General features: G+C 44.1%; 1 protein-coding gene across 2 annotated transcripts in view; it reads right to left on the bottom strand.

Moving 5' to 3' along the window:
- Nucleotides 1-24474, bottom strand: part of CBFB (core-binding factor subunit beta) — a 42277-nt gene extending 17803 nt beyond the window's left edge. For both annotated transcript variants that reach the window (XM_052685327.1, XM_052685326.1), the window contains exons 1-4: nucleotides 24332-24474; nucleotides 24133-24219; nucleotides 20137-20253; nucleotides 2139-2255 (exon numbers count right to left, since the gene is read on the bottom strand). In XM_052685327.1, coding sequence (XP_052541287.1) covers nucleotides 2139-2255; nucleotides 20137-20253; nucleotides 24133-24219; nucleotides 24332-24409 — 399 coding nt within the window. In that variant the 5' untranslated portion in view covers nucleotides 24410-24474. The remainder of the gene's footprint in view (nucleotides 1-2138; nucleotides 2256-20136; nucleotides 20254-24132; nucleotides 24220-24331) is intronic.
- Between the last annotated feature and the right edge of the window lie 527 nt (nucleotides 24475-25001).

Raw genomic sequence — 25001 nt, 5'->3', positions numbered from 1 at the left:
GACACCAGTGTAAGGTAGGGATCAATGTCAGCAGTCAGCTCCACTGCCACCAGCCATATTAAAATGTTTAAGAAAGGAGGCAGATGACAGATAAAGGGAAAGTAAACAATGCAGAAGATTTACAATACTAACAAACACAGACCAATATAATTGACATATCACCTTTTAAAGTCTCATTAATTTTTTTTTCCTCTAACTTGCACTTAACATAAACTTAACTGCTGATGCTCAGAAGTGCAAACTGAAAATAGATTACACACTTATAATCGAGTGCAAATCTCCCTCTGTAGATACAGTGTGCAGTACTTCCACTCAGTAACCACGGAACTTGAAACTTAAGAAAGCACTGACACCTGGGAGATGCATAAATTCCCCCTCAAAAAATAAACAATAAACAATAAATCACATGCTCAGAGCACAGATATTCCCCAAAGACACCTGTAAAGAATTCTTCCATGTAGTTAAGACAGTATACATATCAGGAAACTAAAATAACCCTAGAGCAGGCAAAAACATGTCATGAAATTAGAAGAGAAGAATGGAACCCAAAGGTCACTTCACCCTCCCTCTTCTTGCAGGAGCTACCAGTTTTGGAGATGAGTGACACTGTCAGCTCCTGAGCACACATCCCAGCCAGTCTCCTCTCAGCTCAGTCACACCACTTAGCATCACGTACCAAACATAACAGGCATGGACCAAGGCATTTTTCCCTTGCACAATCCTCAGGGGACTGTATCTGACCGTAATGTGCAATCAGAGGAGTTCTAATCCATGGTGTTACAGAAGTTACTGGCTTTTTTTTTTTTTTTTTTTTTTAAAGAAAACGCTGCTGTAACAGGAGCCTTGCTGTCCCAAATGCTGACTCTCAGTCCTGGAAGAAATGAGTGTGCAGCTAACAGCACCATTCAAGGAAAACTTTGGCTCTGTGGCTTTTTTTTTTCCTTCTTTTTTTTTTTTTTTTTGCACATAAACTAAAGGTGGAAGGACTATTCTCAGATTAGACTGCCATTGATTCTGGGCATCTTGAAGAAAGCACACAGAGCTGTGGCTATTTCAAAGACACCATTTTGACACACAGTACTTGTATTTAAGGCAGAACACAGTCAAATGAATATAATCTAATGTACAGATTGTTTTCTGAAGTCTGAGGAAGGCCAGGATCCACAAAGCTAGCAATTACACATCTCCACACAAAGTCTGATTTGAATACTTGCAGCTCTTGAATGGAGACAAATTAATCAATATAACCTCCAGTTCTGCATATGTGTAACAGAGAAGTGCTCTTTGCATTTAAGTAGAATTTAAAGGTTCCCACTCATAAAAGAGTGACCAATTGTGGCTATGACTAAAAGGGAAACCCCGAGGATGGCTGAAAAAGAGATGCACGGAGTGGAACAGACAAGGTCTGTCTTAATTCTGAGTAAATTAGGGAACTCTACAGATGCATAAGGAAGCTTATATAAATAACAAGCACTTAAAAATTGAATTCCTCTCAGTCTACTTTTGTTCTTGTGCACATCCAAAGATTCAGCTGCTAGAAAAAGTTACTTCAGAAGCAGGAAGCCAGGAGATAAGAAGTATCACAGAATCACAGAATTGTAGGGGCTGGAAGGGACCTCCAGAGATAACTAAGTTTCTCAAAATCTGTCATACCTTAACAAAGCTGCCTACCACTTTTACGAGAAAAAAGCCCCATTCTTCCTACTCTCACCCTGTGCCTCTTATTTTTTCCCCTTTCTATCATGTAACAAAACAAAAAAGGTTACTTTGACAAAAAAGAAACAAAAAAGGTAATCAGCTAGAAAATACTTGCCAGTGAAGTTGTTTCAAGCTACACTAATAGCTTCTCAAATACTTTCAGATATATTAGTCTGTAGCATAGTAACAGTTCTGAGAAGCATCACAAAGTTGCAAGCTACAGATCATTCCTGCTCTTAACACTTCGCTCTAATCACAATGCTGGTTTAGCTACAGCCATCTATTTCTGAACTTCTGTATTGTCAGGTTTTCTTCACAATCGGTACACTAAGTGAAAGCTGAAAGCACACAAATTAGGACTTGCAATTGTTACCTGACTGCACGGCTTCTCAGAGGAGGAAGAACACCTAAGGCACAGTAGCTTGGGCACGCTGTCTTACCTGTGCTCTCTCTTCATCAAATTCCAGGCAGCCCATACCATCCAGTCTCTGTAGATCTATCCAGCCTTTCCAGATTACACAGACACCATTGAGAATCATAGGTGCCTTCAAGTACACCTGAAATAAAAGCAAAACATTTGCTATGAATTCAGAAGCATTACACACATGCCTGCACAATGAAAATAGCCATGCGGGAAGCTTCTGCCTATATTCTTAGAACATCCAAGCCAACTGGTAACATGAAACTCCACTTAACGGCTTCTCCTGCCTCCTTTCCAAGAACTCATTTTAATCAAATGAATGCTGTAACTCCTGCCTGCAATACTGGACGGAATACATTTGAGCTGTGTTCTCATTCTATAAACTGGCGAGCACCAGAATTTGTTCAGAATTCCATTACTGCTTTCAAACTGAAGCAACCACTTCTCTTGCCAGCCTACCTTCATGCCACAAGGAGAGTGGCATGCTGCCAGACAGGGAAGATCCTTCACAGTATGTTCAAATGGTTAGATGAGCATGCTCTCCTCCTCCCAAAAACCACTGCGTTTTATTCCACATGTGAGTTTTTTCAATCAGGACCAAGTACCAGTTTCAGCCCTCAACTCTGCAAGCCAAAATTCGGCGATACCCATTATACGTGCACACCATGCTGAAAATAATAGTCTTCCCTTCTGTACGCCAGCATTTGTGAAAGGCTTTTCAAATGCAGCAACACCAGATGATCAAAACCCATCTTTGGCTTCAATCTGCACAGTGCCCTGAACAGCAGCAAGAACAGAGCACGAGCAAAATGCCCTACTGGATAACAGAAGCTAATACAGTGATAGAAGCATTTCCCCTCCTAAAGGCCAGAGATTATCTCCACACAGGAAATTTAAAAAGCAGCAAAGACAACACTAAACAAGTTTAACACCCTCCATTTAATAAGGAGAAAGAATAAAAAAAAACAAACCAAAAGCAACTCGCATAGCTAAATTAACCAAATCATGGGGGAAAAAATAATAATAATAAATCAGCCTCTAGTAGTTATTTCAGCCTACTTGGCAAGTCATACCACTCACAAAACAGAAGTTTGTCCATGCTGAATTGCCAGAGAGGCAAACCATGCACACAGGCCAGCACCCGTTCCAGATGTAAGGGCTGCCTAGACATTCAAAATAGCAGTCTTCAGAAAAGGCCCAGCTAGCCAGGGGAAATTTCACACAGCGTCTCCTCTAATCGCTCCACATTCATCCTCTGGCAAGCCCTCAGCAGCAAGCTGTAACTGCAGGGTGCTTCAAAGCACGCTGACTGCGCCGTCTGCTCGGCTCCGTGCCGGGCAGCTCAGGTCACTGCACAGAAAGAGGGAGGGCCAAGAGCTGCAGGTTGTACAGAGGGAAGGTGTGTCTTCCTTGTGCGAGCTGCGCCAACAGAACTGAGCAGCCAACAACACGAACATGAGGGGAAGAAAGGCAGCAGAGAAACAACACAACTCCAACTGACAAACAAGTAATGTTAATTGGAAAAATGAATCGAGGTTTACTCACTGAGCTTAGTTGTCACAACTTGTCATATCTCAGTATAAACCAACATACAGAAGTTTCAATGAATACAACGCATAGTAGCTCAATAATGATTAATCCCTTCAATCATACCAGATACAACATCACTCCCTTCCAACAGTCTTCACTCATTCATCCCACAGGAAATAAATGATGTGTATACCATAAATGTAAGCGATACATTTAATTGGTTCAAAAGTGGAAAACAGACAGTTAAAGAGGCCATTAGAATCAAGTGTCATTCCCTTCCAAGAAGGTAGAATTATTCCAAGAGAAAAAAGCACCCTAAACCTAACAAAGGATCTGTAAACTTTGGGTAAAAAAATTGTCATGGCAACCCCCACTATCAGTACAAATCACGGGACAGAAGGATGGAGGACAGCCCTGCTGAAAAGGACCTGGGGTTTCTGGTGGGTGGCAGCTGGACATGAGGCAGCAGTGTGCCCTCACACCCACACAGCCAACCGTACCCTGGGCTGCATCCAAAGCAGTGCAGCCAGCAGGGCAGGGAGGGGATGTGCCCCTCTGCTCTGTGCTATGAGACCTTGCCTGGAGTGCTGCGTCCAGATGGGAGTGCTCAGTACAGAAAGACACGGACCTGTTGGAGAGCATCCAGAGAAGGGCCACAGAAATGACCCAAGGGATGGAGCACCTCCCTACAGGGACAGGCTGAGAGCTGGGGCTGTGCAGCATGCAGAAGGGAAAGGCTGCAGGGAGAGCTGAGAGCAGCCTTCAGCATCTAAAGGGGCCGTAAGAAAGAAGCGTATATACTTGGGGAAAATGGCTTCAAGCTGAAAGAAGGGAGATTCAGATCAGAGTTAAAGAAGAAATCCTTTGCACTCAGGGTGGTGAGGCACAGGCTGCACACAGAGCTGGTGCTGCCCCATCCCTGCAGACAGTCAAGATCAGGGAACGGGGCTGTGAGCACTGATGGAGCTGTGGGTGTCCCTGCTCAGCGTGAGCAGATGGCCTTCAGGGTCCCTTCCCACTCAAACCATTCTATGACACAGACCAGTCCCTCGGCACTGCAGTTCCAGTTACCTTTCACAAGTATTTGCTGATCTTCACTTAGGGTTTACCCTTCACTGAACTCCTCCAGTTGTTTGGCCCAACAAATCAAGTATTACCTAGGACTTTACAGAGACTGCAAAACTTTGCTTTTCAAGGTTTCCAGAATGCATGGTTCTCCTTTTCCTCCCCCCCCCCCCCCCCCTTTTTTTTTTTTTTTTAAGCGTTTGCTTGTTTATCTGCCTAGGAGCCTTATGCTGACACTGACTGCCACAGAATCCTAGAATTAGCAAGGTTGGAAAAGACCTCCAAGGTTGTCTAGTCCAATGATGTTTCAGTAGTTGTTCAGTGCCTTGGTCCCTGCAGCTGCCAGTGCATGACGTGCCGGCTGTAGGTAGCTCAGCGCACACAGCAGGAAGGTCAGATGCAGCTGCTGAGGACTCAGTACTTAAAAACCTGCCTGAAGTTAAGCATCACCTGGAAGGCTGAGCAGTGCTGGAAATGCTATGAGAGTCATCAGAAGTCAAGGGGAAAGAAAGGGAAACAAGTTAGAAGCGATGTGATTGCTGATGCCTACTATCAGCTCCAGACACACGGACCAGCAGCTGAGCTGATAAAGCAGCTCATGAAGCACCAGAACGCAGGCTGAGCCCTCACGATACGGCGTAAGGTACTCTGCTCCTCAATCAGAGCCCTTCAACCACTGCTTTCAGTAGGCTTTATTCCTACCAGCACCAAAACCCAGATAATAAACATTTTTCACTCTAAAAGGGCGAATTTCTTAACAAGCCATTTGAGTTTTGAAGTTACCATATAATCATTGAAATTTAGTATAATTCACATCGAAAGCCACATGTGCTTATGCAGGAACTTTTCTCTCATTAAAACACACAATAAAGCAAACTGGCGCTTTTTCCTTTATTGTAGAGAAAGGAATTTAGACTCCTTTTCCCCTCTCCTCTTTCTGGGGAATGGAAACCACCTAACACTGGAGCCAAAACCGTTTAACCACATATTTCCTTCTTTTCAGATAAAGTCATGCTGGTTCCCTTTCAATTTCCGAACTTAACAGAATATTAATATATTGCTGCCCTTGTCTACAATCACACGATGCAAGCACACCCCAAAGCCAGCACAAAGTTATCTTTCAAGAACTTTCAGAATTCTCTGTTTTGAAAATTGCCTTAAGACAACCACAGTAAGACAAGAAAAAGCCACCTGATTTCTATAAAGACCCTGATTTTTCCCTTAACATTACTGAGCTATAAAAAACTTGGATTAAAACCAGATAAAAGGATGACTCTGTTAGAATAACTCTTTCAAGGTTTTGTTGCTAACCCCAGATTAACTGAATTTATACAATCTTATAAACCATCCTCAACCCATCTGGTGCTTCCCCTAGCATCATTCAGGAGCCAGACATGTAAGAAGCCATAGGTAAACTGCCACATATTGAAATCAGTACTTTTTCACTAGTTTATGCCAGCTGAATTTTTTATTCAGGTGGCTGTTATGCAAATCTTCATTTCACTTCAAACCAGATTTTCCACTTCCAACTCCCACTATAAATCACTGTAACGTTACAGAAATATATATTCTAACAAGAAAAGCAGACATGCTACTTTCATGTCAAAAACAGGTTCTCAGTGTTAGAACAAACACACTGCTTGCTGACTGAGCAACCAGCAAGCGTAAACACACTTATCTCCTGGCACATTATCTGGCCTGAGGATGAATGACACCACACACACACCTCGAGAAGATGCCACACTACTCTGCGGGGCTCAAAGCAGCCGAGCTGTGCTTGTGCTTTCCTGACCCACCAGCAACCCTCTGTGCCACACCTTCATGCATAACATCTCACTTTCCATACTCTTTGAACTATTCATCATTATTCCTCTTTATCTGCATTTAAATAAAGTGCCCTCTCCTCCAATTCTGAGTGAGTTACTTTTCTGTTAAAAAAAAAAAAAAAAAAAAAGAAAAAAAGAAAAAGCAGTGGCTTGGCTCATGTCACACTATTTGTTTGTATTTTAAAAGCCAGACTTGATTTGAATAAGAAATAAGAATTTGAAAAAGAAATAAAAAAGAAAGAAAAATGCTGTTTTAGTAGACCTCAGTTTCACATCCTATTTTTGTCCTCTAGTAAATCCTTATCTCACAACAGCAGGGTGCTGAAGAGATGCGATGCAGATACGCTATCTGAACGCCCCATCCACACATCCTGCAGTTACAGAAGCGCTCCTTCTCCCTACAGCAACTGAACCATTTCCTCCCCCAGAGATGCATGCAGCTCTCACTGCCTGCCGACATGCAATCTCAGCAGCCCCAGCCGTGAGGGGACAAAGTTCACCCCCAGAAAACACCAGTAGCCCCCCAGCAACGCAGCGCTGCCCACCCCCTGCTCTGATGCCCCAGCAGCACTCCAGAAGGCGCTGGGCTCTGAGTCGCCCCTGCCCCATCACACTGCCTTCCTCCCAGGCCAGCCACGTACAGATGCTGTGGTTTTGATCCCACCTTATCCTGAATCATACCCCACTTCTAAATATTTAAACAGCAGCAACCTCATAGAGGGAACACTGACCACTAAGAAACTGCCATAAACATTTACTCCAAGTGACAAAGACCCCAAACCAGCCAAGGCTAACCTCACTACCTCAGCTTCTCACTGCACCATCTCTGCACGCAGGTAAATACGAGATTATCGCACATTCGTTAGCTGCCTTGAACAGAAGCATCAAAGGAGTGCATATACAGAGCCACAACACAATGCTGTGGTCACCACTCCCCTGCAGGCTTCCACAGGCTGGTCCCAACCAGGGGGCAGAGCACGGGGCGAAGCAAGCTGGGAAATTATAAGGAAAGAAAGAAAATCTCTAAAATCTAGTGACAGAATACATACACTAAAATCCCAAGTTTTTTAGGGAAAAAGAACAGTTTTAATGACTATAATAGTAACTAGGTTAGTTAAGAACTACTGAAGTTACAGAGAAAGCTGAAAAATCCACACAAGGCTTCAGACAACGCTTAAAACACAACTTACTGCATCAAAAAGAAACTGATGGAAAACAACCAAGTCAAGACTGGAGTTAGCAGGCTCTGTCATTTCAATAAACAAATATTAATTTTCAGTAATATGGAAGGCGTGTTGGGAGGGGCTTTGTCATTGCTCTGATGCTGCTTAACAAGATGCTTTCAGTGAGGGTGTGCAGCAATTCTCTATTCAGTTCTGAAATTAAAGCCTTGTAGCATACCTTTAACTGAGGCTGGAAGAGTAAAAATAAGCAGAGGGGAGGAATCTCACCTAGTCTGTCACACTCCAGGTGACTTCCTCGTGTGCCCAACCTCACCACAAACTGGAAGAGCTCAGAGAAGACAGCAAGCTTAGACCAATCCTTACATCTCTCATGCCTCAAAGCATCTGATTCTCATGCCTTTAAACACAAAATGTCCAAGCTATTTTGAAAGCTGCGTCTTGAAACAGCTTCCACCCCACAAACACAAGGTTTTATTAAAGTCTAAACTTGGCACACACAGAGTTTCAAGTGGAATATCTTTGCAAGCAGTTTGTTAAGAGGTCTCTAAGACTCAGAATGATGAGGACTATCGTAAAGCTGTGATATTCTTTGGAAAAAGCCCTTCCCAACTCCTTTGTTTTCCTCTGTCTTACCTCCAGCAGGCAAACAACGCAAGTTGCTAGGCGTCAGTTTTTATAGGGCACAAGAAGAACTTATGGAAAGTTTACCCCAAAAAATGAAATAGGGCTGCTCTATTTCATCAGCTATGACAAAGGTCAATTTCTCAAAGCAAAATAATATGAACAAAGCACTCTGCTTGCTAGGAGATCCTGACTGTTACACTTCAAAAAAAAGAAGAAAACACATTTCTAATGCAGCCACAATGCTTTAAGATCACAAAAGCAGTGCAAATTCAAATACACTGACTGTCAGAAACAAATGATCCCAAAGAAAAGAATTAGCTGAAATACAAACTATTCCACAGACTGCAAACAGAACAGTAATAGAAGCAGGAGGAAAAGTAAAAATAGCTGCACCCAGAGCTAACTAATAACTACTATTTGCAGGGCCGTGCTGGTAAAGCATCTAAATCTGCCATTTCATACCACAGATCCCTGCTTTTCGCTGTCAGAGCACCGCAGCTCTTGTTCATTCTGCCTCTGCATATTGGAACTCGCTACATTTCATGATTACAGAGTAGCAGAAGTAATTGCACTATGAAGTAATTGATCAAGAAGATCTCTAATGCTGTCTGATCACTACTGAAATACTGTACCTGCTAAACGCAGGAAGAGGAACACAAGGTTTTGTTGGTGGCAGTTGTGGTGATTTTGTTCATTGAAAACAACATAGGACGTCACGTTTCAGACTGAAACTTATGAATTTACACATGCCTATGCAGACACTGCCTGGTCAAAGGCCGTTCCAGATGCAGCCTGAAAAAAAAAGTATGTGAGAAACCTTCACTCCAAGTTCTATTCAGGAACAGAAGCACTTATAGCAGGAAGGGTTTGGACAACAAGCACAAGCACTCCGGCAGTGCAATTCTTCAGGAAAGAACACACTCTGACTCAAACAACAAAAGCAGCCCAGGAAGTACCTGCCAGCAGTGCCAGCTCCTCGGCAGAACCTGACTGTCCAGTACTGCATGCTGCCAGCGCTACGGTACGCTCTGCAGTTCCGTCCGCTCTCACAAGCCTGCACAGCAAACACTCAGCTGCAGACCCCCACTGAAAGCATCTTGTTAAGCAGCATCAGAGCAGTGACAAAGCCTCTCCCAACATCCCTTCCATATTACTGAAATACTACAGTGATAACTGTTGCTTTCTCCAAGCAGAAAAGCACTGCTCTGCACTTTACTGAACAGCCTTATTTCACAAGGCCATTTTAGACATATATAATTTTTTGTCTGTTTTGCACAGTTAGCTAAACTATGGAACCGTGACTCCTTCTCCAAAGCAGATCAGCATCTCATTAAATTATGCAGCTTACTAAAAACAAGTTATAACCTAAAACAGGTATGAATCACTAACGATGTCAGAACAAACGTGATTAAAATCTGCGGAGAAAGCAGCATTTTATTCCTGGATTAAGATCATTGGTCAGTATTTATGATCAAAAGTCAACACAAAAAAAACCCTAAAATGCTGCTGCAAAGAAATGATGCACGTTGTTTAGTGACAAATACATCTACAAATACAGCTCACATTTCCTAAATACTGTAGTTGTGGCACTAAGCAGGCACCATGCACAACACTTGACCACGAACATCCAGAAGCGTCACCCCACTACAAGGGAAAATGCAGGTGGCTTGCTGCTTCTTGCAGTGTTTCTACCAAAGAAGTCTAACGTTTCCCAACACGAGATGCCTCATGCTCATACTCCTCACTCCATACACCTTCACATGGATGAAGCCAACCACACAGCTGGAACTCAGAATTAGCAAAACACAAGGAGCAGAATACAGGGATCATCTGAGAGGCAAATACTTGCTGGGGTTTTCCCCTATGAAAATTCTCAGCCCATATTTACCACTAGATTCTACATGAGAAAGACAACTGGATTTTACATCTCCCCTTCTGAAATGCCATGCATTAAAAAAGACCCAATTTTTCTTGCACTATTTGAAAAGAATATTGCTACAGCAAAATATTACTAAGAGCTGCTACAAGTATGCAGCATGCAACTGAGAAATGCTTCTGCTCCTAAAGCCTGTTAACTCACAGGGACATATACAGTTTTCTGCCACGTTGACAAAATTCATTTTCCAGACACAAATTTCAAAATTGGTTGGGAAATTCCTTCTTAAGAAGCTCTCAGAATATAGCATGACAAAAAACAGTTATTACTAGGAATCAAAGAGAGGGTTTAGAAAGGGTTTATCTAACATCATTTATACCATGCCACTTGTATACAAATAAAAAATCTCTTAAACCCATATTTTTGAAACGTCTAATGTGTGTGTACTCAGCCAGAAAACACCCAGCTTTGGCAATATGAGCAAGCAGCTATCGAAAATCATCGCTGACCTGAGCAAGAGAGGCAGGAAAACTTGCCTCCTCTGCCCTCATACCTTAATCCTGCTCTCGAGCACTTGACAGAATCACAGAATGGTTTGGGTTGAAAGGGACCTAAGCCACCCAGTTCCACCCCCATGCCCAGAGCTTTCTCTTCTCCATGACAAATACCCCCAGCTGTCTCCTGCAATCTGTCTCCACATGAGAGGTGCTCCAGCCTCCCGAGCACCCGGACCCATGCCAACAGCTCTGCATCCTTTTTGTGCTGGGGCTCCAGGCCTGGATGCAGCGCTGCAGGTGGGACAGCCCTTCCCTGCCTGCTGCACTGCTCTGCTCAGGCAGCCCAGGCCACAGTTGGTCTTCAGGGCTGAAGCTGCACACTGGGGGCTCGGGTTGAGCTTAAGCGTTCAGCACTTTGACTCCCTCTCTGCCCTAAGCAGGATTTACGTGAAGAAACCCCACGAGCTATGCAAATGAACTGCACTAAACCAGAACTTATAAAGAAAGAAGGAGGGGAAAAAAAAAAAAAGCAGCGCAAAACCAGACCAACATCCCTTGTTCAAAGTAATTAAACAACAGAAGAATGGGCACATCCACAAATGAGAACACAAGAAGTATGCCTTCTGATTCTCCTCAGCTAAAGGTGCCGCTCAAACTGAGAAGAGCCAGGCTATTTCACAGACAAGATGTAAGAGCTCATGTATCGAGTGAGTTTGCTGTCATTCTGGTCACTACTCTTCAAAGTTGTTCTGAAGAAGCTTTAGCATCCACAGCACTTGAAATCCATGGCTTTTTTTTGCTGAAACTAGTCCAAGTATCAAGGCACACTAATGATACTACAAAGTTAGAAAATCTTCAAGTTATTAGTTTTGAAGTATCTCCCTAAGCACAAACGTAGCTGAATCAGGTTCCTTCACGGAAATGAAGCATGTACAGTGCGAGGTGCAGTCAACAACTAACATATCAACATTCACTCCACAAGTAGTATGGTACCAGGCCTTAAAATAATGCAAGGCAGTCATTTTTGTTTTGCATACTACAACAACTTCTTAGCTCTCCTCAGCCCAAAAACTTTGCATCAAAACTATTCTGTAGAAAGTAGTGAATAATATAAATTTAGCTTTGGTTAGCCAGAATGTGCCCAGCACAAGACCAGGAAGGGACAAACAGGACCAACACTGCTTCGTCTGCAGGACTGGAGGATGGATTCAATCTCTCCTGCGTTTTTTTGTGTGTGTGTTTGGTTTTTTTTTGATTCCCTGTACACCACCTACTAATTATTTTTAAGCTGGAAAAAAAAAAAAAATAAATAAAATCATAGCAGACGTAAGCTGTACTTCCTCAAAAGCCCGAGTCTCAAGTTCCAGATATCAGTACAGAGCTAAAAAAAACCAAAAGTGCTTCTCTAAAGGCTTTGTCAAGAAAGTACCATCCTGTGTATTTCATAAACAGTTTGCTGCAAGACCTTTTGAAGTAGTAAGGAATACCATCTTCCTGGCCTGCTACAACTGAAGTCCAGAGTTTTCCTTGCAGGAAACCCACCAGGCCAGCAGGTTTTACAGCCACAGCACGGAGTGCTGCCGTTCCCCTCGCTGGAAGCAGCAGAGCGTACGACGCCTGCCCACTGCCCATGGCCAAGTGAAAATGCTTGTCCTCAGCATCCAAAAACCAGAAAGACAAACTAACCCAAAACAAAACTGGGAAGCATGCAGGCTTTATGAAGAAATCCCCAAACGCTCTTTAGCGGCATGAGAAAAATACACTACTACAGTTGTTTTATTTTGTCTAGACGCTTTCCTGCCTTAGCTTTCCTATTCTTAAGCATTCTTCAGGCTTATATTTGTTTTCCAAAAAGAAAACAAAAAAAAAGCCCAAGATTGTCTTTACCAAAGAATGTGGGCTTTTTTTTTTCCCCCCCTTTTCTTCCTCTCATTTCTTCTTTTTCTTTTCTAAAGGAATACATTGGCTGAAAAAAAAAAAGTTACAACTTCTTTTCACCACCTCCAATCTCTTTCCTGAGATCTCTTTCTCTGAGGAGGAGTGTTTACTCCTCCTCAGTAACCAAGAAGAGATGTCACCAGGACATAAAGGCTCCCATTAACTGTTATGTAGCTGCTTCCTTCCCTAGATTTCAGTCTTCTAGATACTTGAAGTCTGTGACAAACAACACTTTGACAGCAACCACTCTGTTTCAGTAGAAAATTCAAGTTTAACCATCCCTACTGCAAAAATTATGCCAGGTTTAAGAACGTTTTCTGCCTCCTTCCATATGAGTTGTCTTCTGCACTTACGCTCAGGTGAACAGACAAAACAAGTTGCAAAGCCCTAAGACCCAGAGCTGTGGCCTACAACTTCTGAAGTGTAGTGCCTTGAACACAACAAGAACGCAGAATTTCTGCACAGGCTTCTCAAATAGCTGCAATTTGGATCCTAGTACAAGTCTAGATATTAACGTGGCACAGAATACATGGACAGTCTGCTCAGACAAAACATCTGCAGCATCAGCTATTCCCCAAAAGATGATCCTTTCATTAGCAGTCACATGTGCTTAGAGCAGCAATCTTACATGGGAAAAAAAGCCCTGTTTTTTTCCCCTATTATTGTCACAGTACGTATTTCATCAGCCCAACTTGCTAAACATCAAATATGCAATTATGCAAGCTAATTAGCTCATTTTGTTACTTGCGCTTTGGACAACAAAGCTTGAAGAAACACTTCAGTAACTTTCAGAAAAATGAGTTTCTTGTAGCAAACCTTTAATCATCTCGCTGAGTATTTTTTAGAATATGAAGCATGAAGTGGTTTTTCACAAAGAACAGACCTCTTCAACGGCAATGCTTGTGCCTTTCTCATTCATTTATAAGAAGAGTAGAGAAGCATAACATTAACAGCTTTGTTTAGTAAGTGGAGACTGATATGCAAACAAGAGGATTCAATAATCCAAATGTCTGGATTTGTTCCAACATCCAGTGGAGAGCTGTGGAGATCTTAAGCACTGCTTTCATCCACAGCTCACGTGTCCTCCTGTATCGCTGGTTCCCAAATGCAACATTTAGCTCATCCATTTACTCCGGTTTTGTTTCTCTTCTGGGAGACTCTAAGAGGACGCTATGACTAATTTTGAGGCCTTGTCTACAGAACTCTAATGGATGCATTTAGATCACTACATTTAGACATTTAGCCTGAGATAACATCGAAAATACGACTGAGGCAGATCAGAAAGCACTTAGGACCTACAGAAAATGGTTGATAAGCAGGCATCCCAAACAGCACAAACATGCTTTAGGAGTTGTTCATAAGCATAAGTGGCATAATCATTGTATGTATCATAACACACGAACAAGGCTGCATGCAGCAAGAAAAGCATTCGGAGGGCAGGGGGAGAGAGAAAGGATTAGGGGGAAAAGACAGAGGACACTTGTCACATGAGAGACATCTGCTGTGACTCATGCTCTAACGGAGGAGAGCACCTACAATAAATCAGTCTTCGGGAACAACTGTCCAAACCTCAGCCTGTGACTGCTTGTGTGCACAGGACAATATGTACCTAAAAAGCTCTAAATATTTCCCTTCCCCAAAAACAAGCTCCTAACCTTGAACAGTGAGCAAACTGGACGCAGACACAGCCATCTCCCAACTCTGAAGGAAAAGAAGTAAGATATATGCTATGACTACCCAGCTTAAAAAGGAGCTTTGATTAAGTAGCTCTCTATGCAACAGCAAGTCATTATAAATACCACCTCAAAGTATGTAGGAAAAAGGAGGAAAAGTTTTTCTCCATTAAAGAAAAAGGCTAAATGAGCATGAACAAAAAAAAATAAATGATATCTCCAAGGAAAAAAAAGAACTTGAGCAGTCTCTGCTAAAAAGAACATCTTAAAACACAAACCCAACAGTAAAGTACAGAATCATAAACACCTATAAAAAACTGACACTTTATTCGCACCTTACAAGTGATTATGAATGAAAACTGGTGAAGGGAACCATCTAGGAAAGTGGATTCTTCTTATACACTAAGCCTTGCTAGGACTTTTGCCACACAACTCCAGTAAGTAAGTAAATAAACTGTTCTGCCAGGCTGAGTATGAACTGGTTACAAAACCAAACCTATCCTACCTGCTGTCTGAACAAAGACATGCTGACTCTGGTTAGTGCTTACAGAACAAGCTGCAAAAAGCCATAAAGGAATGTCAGCAAAGTGGGCTTCATGAGGGCAACAACTTCTCCAAGCTGAGGCAGGCCCAAGGCCCTGAAAGAGGCTGAGCAGCTGACATGCCTTCAGCATCCACCACACTTCATTTCACAGAAAATCCCTTTGGCTGTCCCAGCTCCACAATGTTTTGGGGTTCTGGGGTCATCTGAGAGAGCTGAGAAGGAACAGTTAAGTCAAAGTGATGTAGCAATATGGGAACAGAGGTAACAGTACGATGACTTGGAAAGGCTGCTGAGGAAAGCAACAGCAACAAGGACAGGCTCCAGCATCTCCATGGCTAAACTAAAAATAAGGCAGGAGAAGAATTCTCCATCACCCTGCTGGCACAAAGGGAGAGAACAGCTGCTGAACATTGCTAAACACTTGACCCTAAAATATCGCTACCCTCATTCACCACTGTGTTAATGACTGGCCTACAAGCCAGCCAAGGACTGTACAAATCTATGCAAGAAACCTCAGCCTCTGAGTTTTCATCTGTAGAGCAACAAGACCACTCTGTAGAGAAACTGCTTAAGAGCAGGACGGCTCCTGGGAAACAAGAAGTCCTCACATATTAAGACACAGTCCATTACAATGTGCACAGTACTGCTTCAGTGCCAACTTTTGCTACGTTTTTAATTAAGTTATGTCTCACATGCTCACAGCATGCCTAGCCCTATTAGAATTGGCTTCGGAACTTCTGTTAGGTGTCATCCAGCTCTTCAGGACTGTAGTGTTGTCTTAAACAAAGACCTTCCCAGTCATCTGAAGGAGCATTAAATTACTACAGACAAGCAGTGACTAAGTCTCAATGACTGTTACAGCCACATGCACCTCATGGTGAAGATGGCTCCCCATGCATGGTGGCACACTATAATATGGACACTGGTTAATATGGCCCTAAAACACATTTTTCCTCCCCTGAATCCCAGCATTTAGTGCATGGGCATTCAGAAAAAGTTAAAGCAAAATCACTTTTGTCCAGGGACGGGGGCTGTAAAGAGAATACATAACTGCTCCATAGCACTGCTAGTGGTGACGTTGTAGATGGGGACAACGCACAAGTCTCACCTGCTGGTGGACTGAAGGTAGGAAGATAAGGAATACAGCCTCTTGGCAACTTAGTGACACTAAAAACGAAAGCTGAAACAGTTTCGACAATTTGTTCACCAAAACAACACCCAAAACAACCCCAAACAAGGAATAAAAAGCTGCTACTCCAATTTAATTTGAATAAATTAATATTTCATCCAAGTTCTTCAAAAACAGGTGTGGACCAAATTAAGCCTTCGCTTTCCAAGCAAATTCTGACAGTTACACTACAATCCTGTATTTGACTGTAAACTGTATTTGCTCAAAAAGCAGAGCAGTCAGTACCTCATTCCAGAGGCCTGCAAAAGTTTATTGCTGACGTCAGAAAAAGTTGATCTGGGGACAATTCCTATTTATCAAGCCACAAGTTCCACTGAGAATAGAGGTCAAGAGGAAAACTGGCACTGCTGACTGCCATTTAAATTCAGTTTCCTCAAATACACCTCTTTTCTTTCTCAGTGCACTTCTGTAGTGACCACAGTGCAACTACTGGATTCATCCAAGCACTTCAAAACAACTTAAAGCTAAATCAGTTTCCCAGTTATGACAAGGACACCATGTGAGGAGAAACTCAGCACCTTCAGCCCAGTGTTCTTAGGCTAGAATGAGCAGAACTCCTAGCTGCACTGCACTGCACATGTGGCATGCCAGGTACCCCAGATCAATTCTAATCCTGTCTGATGTGCTTTCCTCCAGAACCGTGGGGTTTATAGCATACTGCACTAAAATAAGATTCTGGTTTATGAGCAGCTGCTGCTGAACAGCAGACAGGAAGTTAAGCTGCATTAGAAACGAGATGGAGAATAGTATTAGACAGGGGAGGGGAAGTAAAACAGCTTCACACACTTCTTCAGTGTGGTAACTGATATTTATACAGCAAAAAGGAACACTGAGAGCTAACATGCACTGAGGCTAGAAAGCCCAGGCTATACACATGGCTTCGAGTTTAAGAAATAAAAAGCACAAATACTTTATCTTACCATAAAAAGTACAAAATAAACTTCGGGGAAAAAAGAAAAAAGCTGATCTCACCTCACAGTCCATGTCAAAACAAGGGGACTTTCAATAAAGCATCAAGAAACGCTGACACCCTCACATACACACTGAGCCAGGAGTTCATATGGGATCAATATAGGACTGCAGTAAAAATTAACAAAACTCCACAAAGTACAAGGGAACTACTTTAAGTAATTAACGATACTGGAGAACCAAGGAGAAAGTGAAGCTCTGTTTCACTCCAGGATTCAATTACAGGAGATTTCAGGCACCAGATGACTCTACTACACTGTTTTGACTCTGAATGTTTTAAAAACATCTATTCACGCGTTTGCGAAGGAAAGAAGAAATCGGCATTAGTCAACCACAAACAGGACCAGGAAGCCTCTGCTGATTAAGGTATCCAGAAAGAGGACACGCATTCAACCTGACTCCCTCCCCACCCCATACAAGACAGTAACAAAACAGTGTTCTATGGTTTTCACGGTCGAGGAGTCCAGGGAGCAATTTTTATTGCTATGTGTATTTTTGCTCGCAGCAAAGGAACACAACTACTTTTGCTATGGGACAAAGAGAGCATAAGACATGAAAGCCACTTCAAATAAAAGGAAGACATTTGTGTTTAAAATGAGCAGAAGAACGATGAGAACTCTTAGCTATTCTATTTTTGAGCAGATCAGGTACTCACTAGAGGCCTTCCCACCCATCGCAAACATCAGAAACGTCACGCTGGAAGTCAAATTAAGCATAGGAAAAACCCCCGGGTGAGGAAATACCAGACTGAAAAACCTCAGGCCGATGAAGTGAACGTTCAGAGTCCTGAGTTCCAGGTGGACTCACAAGGCTCTCTCTCTTTCGGAAGCTCAGCCATTTAGAGGTAATTCTAGCAGATGCCGAGCTGCTGACTCGGTCAATTTGTGTACAAAGCTGCCTGGGCACAACAGCGACGCACAAACTCTGGATAAACTATTTTGGGCCACGACTTGCTTGGCCAAACGCTGAACCAGAATTCCAGAATAGAAATATTCTAGCACAGTAAGTTTATCTACATGCTAGATCTCAAACTAATGCCTAAAATAATAATTAACTGACAGCTCCCCCCATAGCCCTTTTTATTCACATAATTAAAAACATGCCCTACTGGCTGAAGTCCAGCGATGAACAAACACACATTATGCACTGCCTCAAGAATCAAAGCTCATAAAACAATGTTGCACAGAGCTACAAAAAATCACATGGTTTTAAGAGACTCCTGAAGCCCGTGAAAGAAATTCTTAATAAAACTAGGCTACAGGAATCTACGGAAAAGAAAAATCTCAGACACTTCAAATGATAAAACACTTAACTGTTTTGCTGATAGCGTAAGCAGCTCTCTGCCATTCTGCTTACTTCTCTCTGAAGTTATGGGAGTGGCTTTCAGACAAGTTTAATTCCGTGCAGAGCAAGCCTGCATTCACATGTGATTTACAACAGAAAGCCTGATTACAACGGCGAATCTGTGCTTTGTTCATATTGGAGCACAGCTCCAGTCCCATTTAACAGCTTGTCCACCTCCAGCCTGATGCAGATGAAATATTCCAAGCGATTTAGTGAAGCACTCTAGAATTTACTGTAAACAGACATAAAACAGGGAGCGGCACACATTAATGAGGCTCATGTTCTATTTTAATACGCAGCGCGTCTGCCCAGCTCTTACACCAACTATGACAACACAAGAAAATGGACAAAATACTTCTCAGTACTTGAAGAAATCATTCAGAGAAAACAAGAAGTTAGAAGCATCACAGAAGTAAATAAAATTATTTTTCAACTGGCAAGAAGAGAGACTTCAGTCTTCTTACACATCACAAGAAAAATTCCTCATTCAATTGTGAGCCAGAATCAATATTTTTCAATAAGAGCCAGATTCAATTCAGTTTCCTTAGCAAAGCAGTCGGTACCCAGCATAGCCAACTTCACTCCTTCTCCCCCAATTCGTCAAGCTTCTGGAAACTCACAGGACTAAATGGAAAACAATTTTTTTTTCCAAAAATCCTCATTAACTCGAATTCCAAATACCATATCTGCCCTCAGGAATTTTTTTTTTTTTTTCTTCCAACCAGGTTTTCCTAGTATAGGAAATGTTTATCTTCCACCTAGCAGCATTTAAAAAGTATGCCACAATATGCTGCTAAACCTGAACACGCTTTGGGTATTTCCCGCAGCCTGTTAGATTTGGTTGCTTTTGTTGCTACTTTTATAAGAGTGGGCATAAACTTCTAGACAAAAGGAAGAACTTTACAGCCTCTTGAAATCTTTGAAGTCAAAAAACTACACAGAGTAAAGGTTGAGGGGTCTCAAGTGCTGGTCCAAACCCACTCAGGTCAGCAGGAAGTCTCCCATGGACTTCAGCCACCTTTGGATTTACAGTAACAGGTAAGAGACAGCACCTACATTTTTAAAGGTATGTTTTTCCTCTAGAAACAGAACCAGTTATAAGTGATTTCAGTAACTTTACTCTAACCAGACTTTAAATCTAACACTGTTTCACAGTAACATCGCTGTCATTAAGGAATTCGCACTTTCAATATCAGTTCATCAGGCAACCACCACAGAAAAGAAAAATAAAATCATAAATGAACTTTGAAAGCAATTCTTATTCTGTATTATCACTCATGGTGAAACTGAGGGAAAAAAAAAAAAGATTCCATTGAACAGCACACTGAATTCTTGCTGTATCAACTAGCAGCCTGAGACCCAATGAAGTAATCTGTTCAGAATGCAAATTCACATTTGTTGATGCCAACTTGCTCGCTGAGGTCTAACTCCTGTACTGCTCTAGAAGCACCTACTCCATATTAGCAAGTTAAGCAGATCTCCAAAATTCCATTGTACCACTACCACAGAAATAAAGCTCTGCTCTTCAAAACAATACAAAGCCACTGGGACTGGCGTGTGTTTCCCTCCAAAAATATGAGCATACTTTAAAACAAAGTGGTATCAGAGTTTACCCTGCCAGCTCACACTTGTACTCGTATGACTACATGCAAGCAGAAGTGAGATACCGGCAATTCTGCATCATACACGCGATCCATACCAACGAGACCGTCAGCACAGCATAAAAATGTCTTTCAGTGGCAGCAATTTCCTTCTTACCTTGCCTCCTTCTCTCTCAAAGTCGACATACTCCCGGGTCGGTGTCTGCCGCTGCTCCCCCTGCCAGCTGGCCGGAAAAAACTGGAGAGACAGATTGGTTCCCGTGGCCACAAAAGCCTTTTAGAAAAATCAATACAAACAGGATCAGGGAGCAAGACATTACATAAATTATGCAGGCAGTCATTTATTTTTACATCAGTTTATGTCTTAAGCTAGGCAGCATAGAGAATGCTTAAAGTCAAAAACATGCACTCATCATTTTTCTTAAGTATTAAGTTACAAACATCTGATTCCATTTTGACAACATTTGCCATTGGCTGCTTTGGATATAAAATACAACATGGAATCAATACTCCTTTCAAATCAGTTTTGCTGACATTAGAATCTGTCATTTCGGTTCTGTACGGATACCCTACACCAACTTAGGATCTGAAACATTAAAAATTGCCCATGCTTTTTAAAGAGCTTGCATATCTCTAAAAAGAAGTACTTCTGAAGGAAAATGAACTCCAGAGACCTGTTACTAGGAACAGCTTTGTTGAAAGAAAAGAACACGCTTCTTAGAATATATGCTTGCACCTGGATACACAGCTCTCTGAACTGAAACAGATATTCCTCGTGTACTGTCCACAGACAAGTAAGAGTCAGCACAGCTCTATTAAGCATTGCAGGACTAAGTCGTGCTGTCACATTAAGACACCAGTGAAATCCAAGATGCTGTGTCAGAATAAATCAGAGCAGGAATTCTCAGCAGCAGCCCTTTGTAAAATCATTAAAGGAACTGAATTATTGGGAAAAGTATACGCTGCTACCAAGTGAATATTTCCTACGGCTTCAAATGAAAACAAGATTCTGTTGTCTTTACAAACTCTCTGTATTTATTTGCACATCTTATCAGCTCCATGGAGTGCACAGCAGGCCAACTTCTAGATGGGGAGGCGTTTTTTTTTTCTTCCCGCCAATGGAAACCTGATTCAGGGTATTTCCCTTCTGCAGTACGCTGCAGTGTGTCCTGTAAGCATGCAAATCCTGCAGGGTACTGCCAGAACAACTCCGCTCAAAATCTCAGGGTCAAACATATTTTGTTGCAGTCAAACAATACTGTATTGATCACCAGGATCGCTTAGGTTTAAACAGTCATTATCTCAGAATACAGTTTTCCTTGCAAACCATAGGAACACCCCTCTAACAGCTGCCTTTTCCAGACAAGCAGGTTCCTTTCAAGCAGTCCAGAATTCAACAACTTGGTGGTATAAATATGACTGCACTGCTATCTATGACACAATAGCTCTACATGTTATTTAAGACAGTTCCGGTCATGTACTGCAACACTGTCACAGGATTAATACCTCCCATTTCAAAAGTAGAAGTGCTTTGTCTCGACTCTTCCCTCTCAACAAGGGAGACTAACACTCTGCAATCACATCCCATTCCAAACTACTTTTAAAAGATTTTTTTAAATCCAATTTTATTTCTTTTACCTCCTATTAAGCCCATTCTCAGTGCCATTATAATCAGTTCTGCTGGCACTGAAGGGATGTTGCACTGCACATTAGTATTTGTTTGCCATACGATACCCAGAGGCACATTTCAATCCATGGAACAGAACCTTCATGGAGGCTACGCTTGCACAGATATAAAGAATCAAAGCTGCGACGGCTGCAGACCATCAGCATTTGATTATCTGGCATTATCCCCTTCACTATTCCAAGTAATTCTGCTTACATACAAACAAAAATACCCAACACTTCTGACTCACCCTCACCACTTCGCCTGCTCAAGAACTACTTTCCCATCCCCGGGTATCTTTAGCAAATTCATCTTTTCTGCTCCTGAATTTAGGCACTTAAAACCAAGTGTCAAGGAGCGAGATCCTGGAGTGCAGAGCAGACGTCTGCAGCACTCCAGACCGCTCCAGATCCCACAGGCCCCGAGGGTACTGGGCAGGAGAGCTGCACTCGCTCCCTGGGAAACAGAGCGAGATGCAGAAGCACCCCGTGCCTAAACTTGTGCTGGAGGACCGTGAAAAAGCATGGGAAAATATTAGAGAAAAAAAGAAAATGAAAGTACGCAAATTTTCACATCCTCACAGAGCCGTGCAGGCAACACGTAGACAATAAGCGCCTCAGAAGCTGTGTGGCAAACTTACTCTCTCGATTTTTGAAGCCCATTTCCTCTCTTTGTGCAGATGAAACCAACCAATTAAAACACCCTGCCTCAAAATCATTGGTCGGTGCTGAAAAATGCAAGAATGGCCTCACTAGTAACCACACAGAACTACCCTGGACCCAGCATTTTTGTTGTTGTTGTTACTAAACAAATAAATACATGAGAAGAACAATAATCATCAAATAAATACATGAGAAGAACAATAATCAGACCACCACTCTGGTAATAAAAGTGAAATTGAGTACATTGTTATTTGCTACACAGAGCCTTTTAAAGCTCAGTCTGAAGTGCAAGGAGCCACCAGGTAGCATGAGGGTGGCACGACCTAGATCCAGGCAGCGTAAACGCACACAAACACCTTCCAATCAAGCACAGATCAGAAGCCTCCAAAAACAAAATATCCACGTAATGTTATTCTCAAGTTATAAAAGCAATTTAATTCCAGTGAAGCAGAAACCTGATTTGGTATTCCACATGTTCTTTTCCTACTAATATTGGTAATTACTTTCCTTACTCAAAAAGAGTTATTTGCTAAAAGGAAGCAACAACCTACTGCCAGTTCTATGTTAGAGCCTTCAGCTGCTCTCTGTTTTCATTTTTTGTCTGTTGAAAAATACGTAAGGTCATCTGCTGAGGCTCCCTTTGGAGATAAAAGACTAAATCCTTGATGTCTGGAAAAACATTCAAGATGAAAAAAAAATAAAGAGACGGCCAGCTCTTCTTAACATCAGTCATTACACACACTGTGTCTCCAAATAAACCCGACTACTTGTGCCTTGTTCACAGAACAAAACCAGATGTTACAGATCAAGAAATGTAGAGGCTGTTTTATAATTAAGTCGATGAAAAAATATGTAGAACAGACATCGCTGGTGGCTTCCCTTCCAAGGGATAGGGCTCTGGCAAAGACAGACAGCATGCTTAGAAGTGCAGAGGTGAAACTACAGTGATTTCTCAATTACAGAAATAACGGCATACACGGCATTAGAAAGCCGGTCAGCAGCTGAACGCCTTTCATCCCCTTTTATTTGCCCTTCTGAAAGGAAGGACCGAGGCACTCCACACTTTCACCTGCTCAGGAGCCCCACAGGCCGGCAGCCCGCCTCCCTCACCTCCCCATTGTTCCCCTGGCGACTTTTTAACGCCAGCAAACACACACACAAGGAAAATCGAGTGTAAAAACACAGCAGCACAGGATCCCAGACCACAGGGCACGAGCGTAGTTTAGTCTAGTCAAAATGAAGTTCCTCAGTAAAAGGCTATCCTGCTCACAGCCAGCAGCGAGCGCGGTCCGTCGCGGCAATTAGCGCTCAGCTACACCGCAGCGTGGCTGTGCAGGCAGGGTGTCATCGCGAGCCGAGAGCCAAAGAGCCGTCCCAGACCGAGCGCGGGGTCTGCCTGCGGGAAGGAAACTCCTACCTCGCCCCGTCATGAATGGAGAAGGGCCGACCCGTGCGTGCGCCCAGCTCCGGGCGGCACAGCGGCGACCGAACAAGAAACAGCCGCCACCTCGCCGCGCTCACGGCCACGCCGCGCCCGGCCGCGGCTCCGAGGAGCGCAAACCCGCCGTCCGGAGAGCGACGAGGTGAGAGCGACGAGTTGTGAGCTGCCAACGCCGAGTTTGAGAAGCGTCCGATCGAGCTCGGGCGAGCATCACCCGGCTCGGGCGGGACTTTTCTCCGGCACCTTGTGGACGGCGTTACTCGCCCCAGAAAGGCGCCGTGCCCCTGCGGGCTGCGGGCAGCGCGGCCCGAGGCGCGGACAGGAGCCGGCAAAGCGCCCCGCGAACAGCACGGCGCGGCCCGGGGCGGCACGGCCGGCACTTACGATTTCGGAGCGGCCGTCGCGGCAGGCGTTCTGGAAGCGGGCCTGCCTCTCCTCGTGGGGCCGGTCCCTGAAGCCGGTGTACTTGATCTGCGGGAACAGGGCGCAATCAGAGCCGCGCCGATAAGCGCGGCGCAGCGCACGGACCGCGCTCCCCGCCCTCCCCGGGCCCTCCGCGCAAACTTTCCGCCCGCCGCCGCACCTCGCACTCTCGGCTCAGCTTCCTGAAGAACTCCTCGTTCTCGAACTTGCTGCGCTGGTCGGGGACGACCCGCGGCATGGTGCCGGGCCGCCGCTGCCCTCCGCCCGCCCCGCGCTGCCCCGGCCCCGCCACTCGCCTCGCCCTTTGTTAGCCCCCGCCGGAGCCCCCCCCCTCCCGCTCCCTCCTCCCTCCCTTCTCCCCTCTCCTCCGCTCCTCCCGCCGCGCGCGCACAGCCGCCGCTGCCGCCGCCCCCTCCGCTCTCCCTCCCTCCCCTCCGACTTCCTCCCCGCCTCGCGAACTCCGCCGAACAGCCGCGCCATTCACAACTCCGCGCCGCCGCCGCGCATGCGCCGCGCCGCGCCCCTGGGGCTCGCGCGCCTCCCTCGGAGGCGGGAAGGGGGGCAGGCGGGAAGCGGGGGACGTCCTCCGCCCGCGGCGAGCCGCCCCCCGGGGCTGGGGCGGGCGGGAGCCCCTCGCGCCTGTGCGCCGAGGCGGCTCTCGCGGTGCTTTCCGGCTTCCTATTGCAGGGGAAGCGGCCCCGGCACCCAGCGGGCGCCCTCAGCCCTAGAGGCGGGCGCAGTGTTTCGGTCCTCGCCGGTCCCTTCTGCCCCGTCAGCTCTACGGTGGGCACACCTCGGCCTCCCTCAGTCTCTTCAGCCCTCTCGGTTGT

This window comes from Tympanuchus pallidicinctus, unplaced genomic scaffold (genome assembly GCF_026119805.1).
Source record: "Tympanuchus pallidicinctus isolate F22 unplaced genomic scaffold, pur_lepc_1.0 scaffold22, whole genome shotgun sequence".
Classification (NCBI taxonomy): Eukaryota; Metazoa; Chordata; class Aves; order Galliformes; family Phasianidae; genus Tympanuchus; species Tympanuchus pallidicinctus.
Note: the sequence above shows the minus strand (reverse complement) of the source record. Positions and strands in the feature narration are given on the sequence as shown.